Here is a 17007-nt window from a genome sequence, read left to right as displayed (position 1 = left end):
AGCTAACCGCCCAGTCCCTCAAGCCCTTCTTTAAAGTCAAAAAGAAACCAGGCATGGTGGTGCAAACCTTACCTCAGAAGCAAGGACAGGGGATATCTGTGAGTTTTGAGGCAAGCCTGGTCTATATAGTTAAGTTCCAGGCCAGTCTGGACTATGTAGAGAAATCCTGTCTCAAGTAAACAAATTAAATAAATAAATGAACAAAGAAAAAAATACATGCTGGGTTCATGTGCTGGCTCTGCATATACACCAAAGTGCTTCTGAGCTTCAGACCAGAGTTGAATCCTTGGAACTCACATTGTAGAGACAAGGCAACTCCTGCAAGTTGTTTTATGGCCTCTACGTGGATACAGTGGCATGTGTATGCAGCCACCCCCATCGATAAAATATAAATTTTTCACTGGGTAGTGGTATATGCCTTTAATCCCAGCACTTGGGAAGCAGAGGCAGATGAGCTCTGAATTGGAGGCTAGCCTGGTCTAAAGAGTGAGTTCCAGGACAGCCAGGAACCACACAGAGAAACCCTGTATTGAGAAACCAAGAAAAATATATAATATAAGTTAATATCATCTTCATTGAAAAAAAAGCATGCAGTAGGTGCACAATTCATGGCTTAAATATGACTTAAATTTATCTGGCTATATAGAGAACGCCTAACAGTATTGACTCATCAATTTCAACTAAATCAACAAAAATCAACAAAGACAAACTAAAGCAAAATGACGGGTCTTTCATATGTATGAATTCTAGACAGCCATGAACACTATTATAGAAAAAGCAAGAAAAATGTTAAGTGACAAAGCAGTTAATGAACAGGGAGAAATGTTTAACAGTTGCTTATTCTAAGTCAAGCTTTGCTTAGTAGATCAAAGCAACCTAGTCCTTAACTCTTACAATTATTTAATAAAGGATTATTATAAAATATAAAATTATTTAATAAAAACTCAGTCATGGCTGTACACACCTCTATCCCTTTAATCCCAGCATTCAGGAGTCAGAAGCAGGACAATATTTGTGAGAGGCCAGCCTGGTCTGCATAGTGAGTTCCAGGATAGCCAGAACTGTACAGAAAAAGCCTGCCTCAAATAAACAAGTTTTAAAAGACAATGAATCAAGTAAGTGCTGTATGTGCTTAGGATATATATTGGTCCTGACAGCCATGAAGTTAAGTGCCACGGGCTACACCTATGATACCTTCGTGTGTCATTTCACCACTGCAGAGTAAATGCCTGCCTAAAGCAATCACCCTCTTCATCTCAAGTTACCCGAACATTGCCTCTCTCTCTCTTGCTGACCATCCTAGACTCAGAACCCTGAATGAGTATAGGCTCTCACCAAGCTTGCCCCTAAACACCCGAAGATATGAAGAGTCCAGGAAAAAAATGGAAAAGAATTTAGGGCAGTAAATTTTTCCTTCATAACTTAACCTTTTCAGGGAAAACCCTGACTAAAATTGGGGCTGGAGAATTGATGACACAGGGGTTAAAGAACATAAACTGCTATTCTGGAAGACCCAGTTCCACTCCTAGAACTCATGTTGAAGAACTCAGAACTGCCTACAACTCCAGGGATCAAACACCCTCTTCTAAGTTCTATGGCTATCTGTGCCCACATGCATATACCCATACACTGACCCACACTTGCACACACATAATTAAAAATAAAATCTTGAAAAAAAATTGTTGGAGACAAAAGAAAGTTCCAGGCCACTCTGTGCTACAACAAAATAAAACCAAAAAATCCTTCATACACTGACTAAAATTGTTTTCACTTTTTCTCTTAGAAAACCAATTTTTTCATTTTCTCAGAAATGCAGGGAGTAATTTGAATATAAATTTAAGAAAAGACTATAATCCAAGAATATATCTGCAAGAGAATCTATAAAGAATTTCACTCCATTTTTTTTTTTTTGGTACAGAATAGAGTTTAAATGCAAAAATAAATAAGTGGTGGGGACAGGCCAGAAGACCAAACAGGCCAAATCAGTCACTACTTCAGGAGGTTGAACATGTGATGACAAAGAGACATAACTACAATTCATCAGCATGCAGTCTTCAAAACTTCAAGTTAAAATAGACTCAGACCAGCTCACCTCTCTTCCGCTGGCTGCTTGACTGAGCTTCATCCTCGCTGACGTTTTCAATAGGACCATCTAGTTTTGCTTCCCGGTTCTCTTTGCTCTCACTGTTGCTTCTTTTTTCAATCTTCTCTTCTTTTTCTTTTCTAATTTGTGGCTTTTTATTTCCTTGGCTGATAACACTCTGAGACTGCCCCCCCCCAAAAAAGTGTTCTGAATAGAATCATTTTTATTAGCATTTCACTAAAAAAACAGTCAACATACCTATGCTAAATATTGCTTTAAAATGCAAAACCAAATAACTTACCAAAAGTAAAAACCTGGGGAGTAGGACACTTGTCTAATAGTATGCATAAGGTAAAGGTTAGATACCCAATTTCACCAGCACATGAATATGCTGCCATCATTCATCAAAGAAGTGCAAATTAATCACATATTTATCACAATGGATATAGCTTTAAAAAACTGACCAACTTGGGCTGAAGAGATGGTTCAATGGTTGAGCACTGGATGTTCTTCCAAAGGAAGGGGTTCGATTCCCAGCACCCACATGGTAGCTCACAACTATCTATATACTCCAGTTCCAGGAGATCTGAAACCCTCACATACATACAAACAGGAAGAACACAGATGTACATAAAATAAAAATAAATCATTTCTTAAAAAATAACTGACCAAATTAAGAGTACTGAGACTGTGAAGTAACTGAAATTCTAAGATATCACCACTGGGAACAAGTTTGGCAATTACTTAAACTAAATAATAGCTAGGATATGATCTTGCCATTCTTTTCCCTAGTTATCTACTATGGGGGAAAAAAGGAAATTTCTGTGCAAAAGCTTTATAGAGTTTCATTTACAATAACTCAAATCAAAATAAATGAGTGAACCGTGTTACAACTGTGAATTGAAATATTACTGACACAAAAAAGCATAATTTTAAGATAACAGTACTTGAGTAAGCCAGAAAGAACAGTGCTTCCTACAGTATTCAACATACACAGAAAATATAATTTATAGTAGGAGACAGCTTATCGGGACTTGCTAGATGGCAGGGATGGCTGCAACACTTGCAAGCAGGAGCCAAGCTTATTTTCTGGTCATGGTAATGAGTTTACATGCACAGTCTGATAACAGCCTATCACATTAAGGCTGGGTATAGTGATCTATTCCTTTAATCCTAGCATTTTATTGGCAGAGGCAGAGAGATCACAATGAGTTTGAAGGCAGCCTAATCTACAGAGTGAGTTCAGACAGTCAGAGCTATATATAGAGACCTTGTCTCAAAAATAAAAAACAAACTCCCCTAAAAAAAATTAATGATTAGGGGCTGAAGAGATGGCTCACCAGTTAAGAGCATGTTTTAACTCTTACAAAGGACCTGAGTTCAAGTCCCAGCACTCAGTTTCTTACAACCACCTTTAATTATACAGTTCCAGGCAGTCCTTCTGACCTCCATAGGCACCAATTATGCACATGGTGCCTATACAGGCAAAATACTTAAATATATTAAGTAGATCTAGTTTCTTTAGTTAAAAAATAAAATTTAATCCTTTTTCGGAAAAAAAAAGACCATAGAACAAAATGTAAACACCTCACCCCAACTCTTGAGGATAAGCCAGTTAGGGAAATATAAATGAAATTATCTTAAAATTTGGGTAAAACTATGAAAAGAATAGCTATCAAATTTGTACCATCTTCTTATCAAGAGATATGATCATATAAAATGTAAAATTGATTTATTATAACTTATATGTGATCATTATTATAAAAATACACTCTGGGGTAAATGTTAAGGCACCAAATTCATTACTAATATTACTTTGTAGGAAAAGATGCTGGAAGTCAAAAGACTCCTACTGGTGAGCCAAATCTTCATGTATACCCATCACAGTAATGCTGAAATAAGAATTTTCTTTTTAAAACAGAATTAAAGGAAAACACTCACCCCCGTGTTAACCAATTCACCTGGTGTTGGCCAGTTTGCCATATCACTGAAGTCACTAGCCTAAAAAAGTAATAAGTGTTATAACTGAAAATGATTTTTAGAATTTTTAAAGAGAAAAAAATTGCTAAAGGTAGTTTTGTAGCATAGCATGGTGGTCCATGACAGCAATCTTAGGAGGAACAGGAATTTGGTATCAATCATGGGTGAAAAAGGCTAACCCCAGGCTACAAGGAGACCCTGTCTCAGCAAAAGCGAAAAGCTAGATATAGCAGTACACACTTCTGATCCCAGTAAGGAGGCAGAGGCAGGTGACCTTTTTGAATTCCAGGCCAGCCAAGGCTATGTAGTGAGATCCTGTCTGAACGACAGGGCAAAAAGAAATAACAAAATCAAATAAAGCAATAGTAATTTTTAAAATTACCTATATTTATTTATATGTAGACTTTCAACCACTTTGAAGTAAAACTTCAGTGATCTTAGGACCACTTCAAGGATCAGACTTTCAAGCAGAATTGTTTCAAAATGATTTTAAAAAAATACTTCCTGTAAAAGCATACCTTGTTGGATTTCTTTGTCTTGAGTTTTCCCGCTTTTATAATTTTGGGGGAACTGAGCTCTAAAGAAAATAGACAAAATTGTTCTTACAACCACTTCATTTAATAAACTTAGTAAATGAATATTATTTCAATTTTAGCAAGTTAGCATAGTTACCACTCCCAATAAAATCTAAGTTATCCGTTTTTCAAATTCCTAAAAAGATATCAACTATATCATGCAAATTTAAATGTTACCCACATTTTAAAGGTGGAAAATACTAGCTGGGTAGTGGTAGCACACACCTTTACTCCCAGCACTTGGGAAGTAGAGGAAAGTAGAGTTCAAAATCAGCTTGGACTACAGAAAGAGTTCTAGGACAGCCAGGGCTACATAGAGAAACTTTGTCTCAAAAAAAAAAAAAGTTGGAAAATACTAATTTACACCAAACTGACAAACCAGTCCTTTCATTAATAACAACAGAATAAAACTAAAACTGTAACTTCTTTAAGTAAAATTCTACTCCACCCATTTTCTTGTTCTCTTATTTTTTTTTTTTTTGGCATGTCATCAATGGGAAGGCATGTTCTATCTCCAAGTTACAGCCTAGCCCTCAACTCACTTTGTAATAGGACAAATTATTCTACATAACACATTCACCAAGAAACATTTGGAAGAAGTGTTATAAGACTTCAAACTACATCTAGGAAACAAACAGGTTTGTCAACCTTAATAGATTATACCCAGGGTCTCTCTTAGGGATTTTGTAATTGTTAAACACCATTACCAGGGACTAGAAAGACAGCTCAGGGGTTAAGAGAATTTTTGCTCTCACAGAGGACCCAGGTTCAGTTCCTATAACCCTTAACCATAAATAAAATTCCAAAAAAATCTAACACCCTATTCTAACCTCTTTAGACACTAGGCACACACGTGATACACATACATAAATGTAGGCAAAACACTTATACATGTAAACTAAATAAATTTTAAAAAGAAAACAACAAAACTACCATTACCAAAAGAAACTTGGAAAGGAAAGCACTTGAAAACAACAACAAAACTACCATCACCAAAAGAAACTTGGAAAGAAAGCACTTGTCACAGAGATTCTGTCACAGAGCTGGGGCAGAAACCTGGAGGCAGGAGCTGATTCAGAGGCAATGGAGGACCGCTGCTTACTGGGTTGTTTCTAGAAAATTATCTTCTTGGATATTGTTAGTTCGAGCCAAGTTGACTAAACAAGCAAATAATTAAAATAAAAAAAATTTAAAAAACAGCAAACTAACCAGGATATCCAGAACCCAACCACACAAAAGAAAGTAACTGGTCTCTGTAGAATTTTGTGGGCTGGGGCTGTAATTCAACGAAAGGTGGAAAGCTTATCCAACATGCACAAGGTCAGTGCCCCAAACAAGTAACACAGACAACCATTTATTGATTCACCTGTCATTCTCTTTAAAGAAAGCACATGCAGGCCATAATGCCTTTAACTCTAGCAGTAGAGAGGCAGAGACAGGCAGATTATCCCAGTTGGAGGCCAGCCTGGTCTAGAAAGCAAATTCCAGGACAGCCAGGGCTTTACAGAAAGACCCTGTCTCAAAAAACAAAGAGACAAAACCAAAACAACAAACAAAATCCCAACTCTCTGTAAAAGAGGTGATAGATCTCTGTGTCTCTACTAGCCTACAGACCTAGTTGTAGAACAGCTAAGGCTACATAACAAAACCCTGTTTTGAAAAAATAAATAAAAATAAATCTTAAAAAAGGGAAAAACCTTATCTAGTTTGGTGGCTGTATATGTATGGGCGTTCCTCCAGCCTCTGTTCTAAACTTTGCCTCCCTATCCCCTCCCAAGGGTATTCTTGTTCCCCTTTTAAAGAAGGAGTTTCATGTGTTCTGTATACTTAAGGTAATTGGAGCATTTGGGCTAAATAATATCCACTTATCAATGAGTGCATACCATGTGTGTTTTTCTATGATTGGGTTACCTCACTCAGGATGATACTGGATGAAGCAAAGAAGTACAGGCTGACAGGAACCTGTAGATCTCATCTGAGAGACACAGCCAGAATACAGCAAATATATAGGTGAATGCCAGCAGCAAACCACTGAACTGAGAACAGGACCCCCGTTAAAGGAATCAGAGAAAGGGTGAAAGAGCTTGAAGGGGCTTGAGACCCCATATGAACAACAATGCCAACCAACCAGGGCTTCCAGGGACTAAGCCACTACCCAAAGACTATACATGGACTGACCCTGGGCTCCAACCTCATAGGTAGCAATGAATAGCCTAGTAAGGGCACCAGTGGAAGGGGAAGCCCTTGGTCCTGCCAAGACTGAACCCCCAGCGAACGGGATTGTTGAGGGGAGGGTGGTAATGGGGGAAGGATGGAGAGGAGAGAACACCCATATAGAAGGGGAGGTGGAGGGGTTAGGGGGATGTTGGCCCGGAAACCAGCAAAGGGAATAACAATTGTAATGTAAATAAGAAATACCCAATTTAATAAAGATGGAGAAAAAAATGGGAAATTCTAGAATATGAAAAAAAAAGGGGGGGGGGAAACTAGTAGAAGATAACCCAGCCATGGGACCAATCTACAGTGGGAGCTACTACAGTGTATGTGGTGGAGGAACAGGAAAGAAAGAGAGGTGGAATGATCTGAGCACTATAGAGGTAGAACTGGAGACTCAGGGTGGAGAGGCAGTCTCATATGAGGAGCTGGCTCTGAGGCCATAGTAAAGTCCAGGCCTGTGCTAAGGGCCATGTCTGAGTCCATGGCCATGCAGCAGCAGAGGTCTGTGTCATGAGTGTACATGAGTCATATTACCAAAGTCCATGTGAATTCCCTAGACTGGGCCACTGGCTCACAGAGCTGGCCCCACTCCTTACAGGCTACAGCAGTTGGGAGAGAGGGCCCTGCACCTCACATGGGTACCACAATAGAGCTGGCCCTGTTGGTGGGGGTATGGGTGAGCCAAGGAGAGCTGCCTTCTCTCCCCCCTTGCCACCTACAGCAGATGGGAAAACTGGCCCCCAGGTCACTGGAAGGACAGCAGGCACTACTACCTCATATGGTCAGCACAGTAGCTGATCTTAGTGCCAGGGGAAAGAGGATGAGCTAGCCCTGAGGGTGTGAAAGGGGGGAGTTGCGGGATGGGTAGCTGGTCCTGTCCCTTACCTGAGGTGACCTTGAGTGAGCTAACCAAGGCAAAGCTGGAGAGCTGGCCCTGGTGGTATGGGTGTGGAAGAGCTGGCAAGCTGACCAACTCTGCTATTACCCAGGCCCAGATCCAGGGCTTTGAAGTGGCCCAACCAAACATCTATCCCATCTATGAACTGCTGGAGCACTTGAAGGGATCAGTCCTGCAGATCCAAAGCTGGAGGGTCTCTATGACACAGGGCAACAACAGGATAGCCTTTGAGGATCCAGTATTGATAGTGTAGCCGAGGCCTGGAACCTGACTAATGACTCACTACACTGAACATTTGCAAGTAAAAATGTGTAGACGAAGGGTTATGCTGTGTGACACAATGTGACATTCTAGAGCTTCTACAAGGAGACTTGTTGTTGTTGTTGTTTGGAGAGGGCCTTTTTTCACTAAAAATTTTCTTTTGGGAGTAGGTTGCAAGGGTGGACAAAGAATGGAGAGATGATTGGGATTGTGGTACACAATATGAAATTCACAAAGAACCAATAAATAAATAAAAATAAGAGAAAACTGTCTTTAAGCAAGGCTTTTAAGCTACAGTTGTTTTTTATATTTATCCACTCCCTCCGTCCCTCATTCCGTTCATTCACGATTTGAGGCAGGGCCTGGATGTGTAGTCCCAGCTGACTTGAACTGGTTATACAGAGATCCTCCTCTCTTTGCTTTCCTACCTAGTCTTGGGAGTACAGGGTAAGTCATCACAACTAGCCATACCAGCCTGAGATTGTGAGAGTCTACCATCAGTATGTGCTATAAGTCAGTCAGTCTGTCTGTCTGTCTGTCTGTCTGTCTGTCTCACACACACACACACACACACACACACACACACACACACACACACACACACGCTTGGCCCACATCATAAAACTAAAAACAGATTTACAAAGGATCTAGAACACTTAACAAGGCAATAGGGAGGTTCAAAATAAATTACCCCCACCCTTTTGAGATATGGTTTCTCTCCTGCCTGTCTTGGAGTGTGATCTACAACTCCCACCCCTACCCCCACCTCCTGCTGGGGTTAAAGGCAGATGGCACCACAGACCAGCTAACTTTAAAAGAAAAAGATTTATCAAAGATGGTAACATAGCATAGATACCCTGTATATGTGCATACATACACATACACATGGATAAAACATATACCTTGGCAATAATCAATATTTAACTGGATTTAAGACCCAAGACCTCAACGACAAACAGGGAAATCATGCCTGGTACAGGAAACTTAGTCAACTATTCTAGGTTAGTGAAATCACAGATCTCAGAAGTACCTACAACCAGCATTTTACTAAGCCAGCACAATCCCTATCTACATTCTAAATATTTGTCCTTATACCCAAGTATAGTTTTCCCTTCTCATCTAGGAAACTTGAAACTTCTCTTTAAGAAAACCACAATCGACCAAAATGCAGAGTTGTGTCCTATTGGATAGAACTGCAATACAACTCATCCCCTTACAGCTCAGGGAACACTGTAAAAGAGGGGTGGAGGATATTAAGAGCCAGAGGATCAGAGTTTGCTGTGAGATCAGGTCTTATAGGAACATCAGAAACTACAGTCATAAATTCTTACCAATATGATTACCTAAACATGACCTAAACAAGGACAATTCCTCTAATAGACATGACAAAGTGGACAGGGGAATAACCACTAAGCCTCACTACACATAATTACAAACTACAAAGGCATGCTGAAAGAGGAAGAAATAGTTTTTCCAAGGGAAGAACAACAATTGGTTATCCAATAATAACAAATGGTCAACCCTGCAAACACAAATAAAAGTAACATACAGAGCAGGTTGTACTGTGTATAGGAATATGAATACATGCAGAATAACAATGAGGGCTAGAGAGATGGCTCAGCGGTTTAGAGCACTGACTGCTCTTCCAAAGGTCCTGAGTTCAATTCCCAGCAACCACAAGGTAGCTCACAACTGTCTGTAATGGGGATGCCCTCTTCTGGTGTGTCTGAAGACTGCGATGCGATAGTGTACTCACATGAAATAAATCTTTAAAAAAAAAAAGATTCAAAATTCAGAAAAAAAGAATGAAAAAAAGAGGTCATAAAGTTGAAAGACATTTGAGAGGTATATAGGAGGGTTAGAAGGAACAAAGTAAAGGAGGAAATGAAGTAATTATAGTATAATTTCAAAAAACAGGATATAATAAAAAACACCCCGTGAAAAATTAAAAAAAAAATACAAAGAATATAGGACAGAAGGGGGAGGGGCAGCCATGGGAAAAGAAACCAAAATCTCCAATAAAAATATCATTTGGGGGCTGGAGAGATGGCTCAGTGGTTAAATTAAAAACTCTGATTACTTTTTCAAAAGACACAGGTTCAATTCCCAGCACCACATGGTGGTTTACCAACTCTAACTCCAGTTCCAGGGGATCCAATTCTGACCTCTGAAGGCATCATATACACAGGTGGTACAGACATACATGTAGGCAAAACACCCAAACACATAAAATAAAAATATACCTAAAAATACCAGGTTGGTGGTACAGACTTATAATCCTAGCACTGGGAAGGCTGAGGTTAAAAAAAAAAAAAAAAAAAAAAAAGTCAATCTGTGCAAGACTCTCATCTAAAAAAAGAACTCTCCTCAAACTCACAAAACAAGGAAAGGATTAATTCTCTCCTATGCTAGCAAGAAAATACCAATTTATAGTCAAACGGTAATACCCTGTGGTATAACAATTGATTTCTACATTTACGCTATGGAAAGGCACAATGACAAGATACATATAAAATGTTACTTTGTCAAGATAAGGGAAGGGAACAATCAAGACTTAATAGGTCATTGCTAAATTAGCTATAAGAGTTATATATGTGGATTACTACATGATTTTAAAAGCAAGTCTAGATTATAAAGGATTAGCCAGACAAGGCTAAGTGGCACTGGTCTGTAGTCACAGTACTTAGGAAGAGGAGGTAGGATCAGAAATTCAAGGTCTGCTTAGCTACTTAGTTTCAGGCCAGCCTGAGGTACACAAAGCCCTGTCTCAAAAATTAAATTAAATTTAAAGATCACCCAGTATCTTTTTGTTTTTTTTTCAAGGCAAGGTTTCTCTGTGTGCTTCTAGCTGTCCTGAACTCACTCTGTAGACCAGGCTGGCCTCAAACTCAAAGATCTATCTGCCTCTGCCTCTGAGTACTAGGATCAAAGGCTTGCACCACCCAGCAATCACCCAGTACTGTGGATGAAATTTTGTTTCTATAGAATATATTTGTTGGAATTGTTTAAAAGTTTTTTTTAAAAGTGAGTAAACAGATTAGAAACATGACTCTTTTTGAAGGGAACATCACAGGATCAAAGTTATGGGTAGTCTGTGTGTGGGATGTGTGGGGTATGTGTGTGTGTGTGTGTGTGTGTGTGTGTGTGTGTGTGTGTGTGTGTGTGTGTGCCCCAACAGTTTTGTTTTATTTTTTTTATTTATTTATTTATTCCATATATGTGAGTACACTGTCACTGTCTTTTGACAGACCAGAAGAGGGCATTGGATTCCATTACAGATGGTTGTGAGCTACCATGTGGTTGCTGGGAATTGAACTCAGGTCCTTAGAAAGAGCAGTCAGTGCTCCTAACCACTGAGCCATCTCTCCAGCCCAACAGTTTTGTTTTCATGTTATAAGGATATATATTACTTTACATTTTTATTTACATCATATACTTATATATTTTATAATAAAATAGAATTTGCTTAAGACCTATTTCATGAAGGCACTAACAGCAAACATGTGTGGGGAAAAAAAAAAAAGGGAAGTGGGTTGATAAAAAGCAACATAGCCAGGCATCGTAGCACTCGCCTTTAATCCCAGCATTACGTAGCAGGTGGACTGTGTACAGTCTAGTCTACACTGTGAATTCTAGGCAGCCAGGGCTATATATTGAGATCCTTTCTCAAAACATAGGGTTCAAAGAACAAAAATGAAAAAAAAGAATATTAATATTTTCATACTGTTTCTGAAAAATTATACAAGGCTGATTTTTACTGTACAACCACAGCTACAAGCAAGTAATTAACAAGTCTTAGACTGTTATTTAATGAAGGGCTTATTAAATAATTACAACTACATAACAGAAGTTTAAGATGGTTTGGAAAAGGGGTTGGGGATTTAGCTCAGTGGTAGGGCGCTTGCCTAGCAAGCGCAAGGCCCTGGGTTCAGTCCCCAGCTCTGAAAAAAAGAAAAAAGAAAAAAGAAACAAAAAGAAAAAGAGAAAAAAAAAGAAGAAAAAAAAAAAGATGGTTTGGAAAGATCTCAGGTCAGAAGTCTTTTTTTTTTTTTTTTTTAAGGTCAGAAGTCTTAATACTGACCTCAAGATATACCTAGGTGGGCCTGACTGGCTGAGTGATTTATCTGGTTTCCCCAAAACAGCAATATACTACCAGAGTCATCTAAAAGTGGAGGAAGAGTGTCTCAAAACATGGGAGCCATCAAGAATCTGCTACACTTTTATCTAGAGAAAGCTAGGCTGCTGAAATGGCTACGTAGGTAAAGGAGCTTACTACCAAGCCTGACTTGAGTTTGATCCCAGAACACACATGATTTAAGAAGAGAAACAACTCCCCCAAAGCTGTTCTCTGATCTTCACATAAACCACCATGATGCATGCACACGTATGCGCAGACGCACGCAGACGCGCGCACGCAGACGCGCACACACACACACACACACACACACACACACACACACACACACAAACTAAACAAGTAAATGTAATGAATAAAGCCCATGATCATATCCTAAAAAGACTCTCCATGGTTCCTACAATGCATCATGCATCTACCTCTGATAATGTTGATAGCAAAAAGTTGTGGATATAATTCCTTCAGTTCATTAATAAGAGTAATAGTTTGGCTGGGATTAAAATTATCTCAAGAGTATTTTTTTGTAGAATAAATTCTAGGAGCACCTATCAATTGACTGTTAATTTAATATATAGCTCAATCTGCATCCTTTGAATTCTATGACCTCTGGACATTTGATTTTTTATTACTATTATCTCTTTTTGATATAGGGCCTCATTATATTTTTCAAATATTTACTTCACTTTAATTATGTGTTTATCTGTGAACTTATGAGTGCAGGTGCCCAAGCAGATGAGAAGAGTGTTAAGCTTCTCTGGAGCTGGAATTACACATATCCTCTAAAGAAGCAAAATGTGCTCTAAAGCTCTGAGCCACCTCAGCAGCCCCGCCTCACTATGTTGCTTTGGCTGGTCTCAAACTTCCAAGTACCTGGGACTGTAGGCATGTGTCACACACAGCTCATCATCCCCCCTCCTTTAAAATCTCATCTTTTAGAAGATTGCTTATTTTTATTTTTGTGTCTGTGCACCAACCTCAGGGGCCAAAGGGCAATAGATCCCCTAGACCTGGATGAACCAGATGTGGGTGCTCTGTCAAAAGCAATAAGCACTACTTAACTACTGAACTATCTGTCCAAGCTCTAGCTCACCATATTCATTTTTCTTAGGAAAACAAGAAGGAGGCCATGGCATCTACTTGCATGTCAAAAACACTCTTGGTTTTTAAGTACTGAAAGATTTGGGAGCAGAGGCTCCTTCATGCCCATTACCTCAGCTACTGGGAAGGCCAAGAGGGAGGTCTGGATTTGTTGCTAGCCTCTATAATTCAGAAAAATGCCTTCTCAAAATAAAGAACAAAATAGAAGACATGAACCCATCCATGTCACTAATTTACAAGACCAATAATCTTGCCAAAAGTCAACTAGCTAGTTACTAATAACTACACTATCACCCATTTCTTTCAGCAGTACACTCCTACGGCACACTCTATAAGTTATCCATTAGACATTATAGAGGAACAGCTTAGAGTCAGCATTGCTACCCTGCCACAGATCTGAAGAAAAGCACTCCTTGCAGTGACTCCAGGATGTAAGAGTTGTCAATACAGAAACATTGGTACAACTGGAGCTGAGAAAAGTCTACAGAGCCCTGGCTGTCCTGAAACTCACTAAGTAGATCAGGCTGACCTTGAATTCAGAGATTCACTGCCACTCCCTCAAAAGTGCTGGAATTAAAGGCCTGGTTTCTGATTTTGAGACCCTGGTAATCCAGGCTAACCTCAAATTCATAATCCTCCTGCTGGAATTACAGGTATGGGCCACACTCCCAGTAAGCCACTGTATCCTTAATCTAAGAAGGACTGGAGAGCCAAGGCACAAGTAGGCTAAACTGTCAAATATTTTTCCAAATAATTTGCAATAAAAATCATGAGGGGGTGGGTGGAAAATTTGCACATACAGTATGATAAAAGTACTTGCCCAGCAAGCTCAAAGCCCTGGGTTCATCCCCATCACGGGGAAAGGGAGGGAGGGTTCCTGTTTCACTGTGAAAAGTTTTTTTTTTCTTTTTTCTTTTTTTTTCCGGAGCTGGGGACTGAACCCAGGGCCTTGCACTTGCTAGGCAAGTGCTCTACCGCTGAGCTAAATCCCCAACCCCTCACTTTGAAAAGTTTTGAAGTCTGGAAAACAGGGTTTATAAAAACTGGGTTAATATTTGGTAGTTCAATAAATACTATAATGCCTAATACTATGTATAAATTTAGATATGGAAGGGTAGCAGTCAGTAAAGTGATTCAACAGGTTTTTCTACTAAATTTTAGGAAGACTTGGTATACCACATTCTCTTCACTTATTTAGCAATGGCAGTAAACAGCTCTTTCAGCAGACTAGAATTATGCTAATATAAGACAGAGAGCAAAATACACTATTTTTGTTTTGTTTTGTTTTTCCTGGAAATTAGAATTAATGAGGAGAGCTGAATGCCTATAATCCTAGCAACTGCAAGGAGACAGTGACAGGAAGATCAAGGATTCCAAACCCGCCTGGGCTACACAAGTAGTGTTTCAAAAAGCAAACAAAATAACAAAAAACAAATAAGTTAGTGAGCATTTCTCCAAGCAAAAGCTAAGAAACTAAATTGGCTCAACATTTATCTCCCCCTACAGGAGAGATACAACAATCACAATTGTACAGGATCCCTTCGCCGCGTTTGACCCTCACAACCCCATAAACATGCTCAAACTTCGGCTGTTCCAACGACTCTCCCCAGACCAGCGAAAACTTGCCAACAAAACAGTCGCAATTTCCACAGGAAAAAGCCTAGTTATTTTAGTGCAGTTTAATTTTAAAAACAAATGGGAGAGTTTTACTCAGCATTTCCATTCTAACATTTTTTTTTCTTTTTGAAAGACTTTACTAAATAAATAAGCTCAGTCCGGCTTCGAACGCCTAATCCTCTACATCAATAGGCATGCGCCACCAAATACAAGCCAGTATTAATTTTATTTTCTGAACTGCAGTTGTTGCAACCCAAATAAAGCCCCAAGGGCTGTATTGCATTGGTCAGCATTCGAGCGCAATGGCACAGCCCAATTTCTAACGCGCAGGCAGGCTACCGTGGGACCAGCTGTGCAATCCAGACTCCCAGTCAACTGTCCTATCTCAGGCATTCTGAAACACAACCGAAAAACACCTAATACCAGCTGCCTTCAGAGCCACATCTACCTGGCAGCTTTTTGAGACTTTCGTTTCACCAACTTTACCTCAGGAGCGAGCCCGATCGCGCTTCCACTTACTCACACGCAGGCTCGTCCCGACTCGCTTCCACTCTGTGGCAAGTTCGCGGAAACTTTTCCACAGTATTCACCGCGTCCAGGACGCCGACACGTGAAGGCACGAGCCCAACACGGCCGCGCTGCCCAGTCACCCACGCCGTGCCCCTACCCGTCAAGGAGAACCTGAGGTCCCACCTCTTCCTGTCGCTCCCTCTCCCACATGTCCATTTATGTAAATCGGCACAGTGAATGACACCTAGGAACCAAACACCTCCCGCGGATCGCACTCACCGGCCTCCGGGGAGTCCTGAGCGGGCGGCGGCACGCCGGTGCCCACCGGGGACAGGTGCTGAGGCAGCTTCTTGGTCCACGGGTTCCCCTTTGGCAGCGGCGGCGGCTTGTCCTCGAGGCCGGCTGCCGCTGGGTCCTCACGGACGTCCTCCGGTGGGTCCCGAGGTGCTGGCGGCGGCGGCGGTGGCGGCGGCGGTGGTGGTGGCGGCGGCGGCGGCGGGGCCTCCCCGCCGAAGGGACCCCCGGGCGCACGCGCCTTGTGCGCCAGGTGCAGCGCCAGCGGCCTCACGGGCACGGCCGCTTGCGGCACGCTGTGTCCCAGCACGAGCGCCGGCGACGGCTCTCCCCGCGCCCCCGCGCTGGTGGCGGCCGCGGCCCGCTCCTCCCTCGCCTCTTTGCCCTCCCGCTCGCCGGGCGCCGGCTGCTCCGCCCGCCGGCTCGCCGCTGCCAACAGCGCGTCCCGGTCTCCGGCCACGGCGGGCGGGTCCTCCCGGGGGGCAGCGGCGGGCACCGGGGCGCGAGCGGACATGGCCGGCCCCTGGCCCCAGCCTCCTGCCCAGCCTGGGGCCGTCCGGGTCCAGGGAGCCCGGCCGCCCCTCTCTCCACACGGGGGCACCGACCCGCTTCGGTCCTGGGACGCGGAACCTGCCCGCCGAGGCGTGCAGCGCCCGGCGTGCCCGTCCTCCCCGCCCGCCGAGCGGAGCGCTAACCGCCCGCCGCCCGGCCTCGTCGCAGCGCACGGCTGGAGCTCGCCACACGCGCCGGGCGCGCCCGAGCCGCGAGCCCTCAGCGGGCGCGGGCGACGACGCGGCGCTCCAGCCAGTCTGAAGGATCTCTGGCGAGCCGCGGAGGCGCGCGCGGCCTTAGCCGGTAACTGCCCCAGAGGGCGGGGCGTGCAGAGGGCGAGGCAGTCGGGGGCGGGGCGTGCAGAGGGCGAGGAAGGCAACTGGGCGGGGCGTGCGGAGGGCGAGGAGGGCCAATGGGCGGGGTGGTCAAATAGGCGGGGCGTTTATAGGCCGAGGCGGGCCGATGGGCTGGGCGTGCGGAGGCGGAGGCGTCCAAGAGGCGGGGCGCGCAGAGGGCGAGGCGGGCCAATGGGCGGGGCGTGATAAAGGCAAGACAGCCAAGAGAATCAGCGTTCGGTAGGCGAGGTGCCCAAGGACCAGGGCGAGGGCCAGTCAGGGTGAGGGGCGGGGCGGGTAGAGGACGAGGCAGGGTAGGGGGCGGGCACCCTGGAGAGTGACATGCCTACTCACTGGCATCCCTAAACGCTGCGGGCGACCGCGGCCTGAGGAGTCTTCGCGAGTGCGGCGGGCGTGGTTTGATGAGGGCCCCGCCCTAGCGGCCAGCGAGG

The 17007-nt window shown here is 42.8% G+C and overlaps 1 protein-coding gene across 4 annotated transcripts in view; it reads right to left on the bottom strand.

Moving 5' to 3' along the window:
- Larp1b (La ribonucleoprotein 1B) overlaps window positions 1-16490 on the bottom strand; it is a 33192-nt gene extending 16702 nt beyond the window's left edge. The window contains exons 1-4 of one of the 4 annotated variants that reach the window (NM_001415051.1): window positions 15654-16490; window positions 4582-4640; window positions 4025-4084; window positions 2093-2267 (exon numbers count right to left, since the gene is read on the bottom strand). In NM_001415051.1, the coding sequence (NP_001401980.1) occupies window positions 2093-2267; window positions 4025-4084; window positions 4582-4640; window positions 15654-16182 (823 nt within the window). In that variant the 5' untranslated portion in view covers window positions 16183-16490. Of the gene's footprint in view, window positions 1-2092; window positions 2268-4024; window positions 4085-4581; window positions 4641-15350; window positions 15548-15653 lie in introns of those variants that run through there. The other 3 variants (XM_087622237.1, XM_087622238.1, NM_001014036.4) reach the window with 3 other exon arrangements.
- Between the last annotated feature and the right edge of the window lie 517 nt (window positions 16491-17007).

This window comes from Rattus norvegicus, chromosome 2 (genome assembly GCF_021556685.1).
Source record: "Rattus norvegicus strain SHRSP/BbbUtx chromosome 2, alternate assembly SHRSP_T2T, whole genome shotgun sequence".
Classification (NCBI taxonomy): domain Eukaryota; kingdom Metazoa; phylum Chordata; class Mammalia; order Rodentia; family Muridae; genus Rattus; species Rattus norvegicus.
Note: the sequence above shows the minus strand (reverse complement) of the source record. Positions and strands in the feature narration are given on the sequence as shown.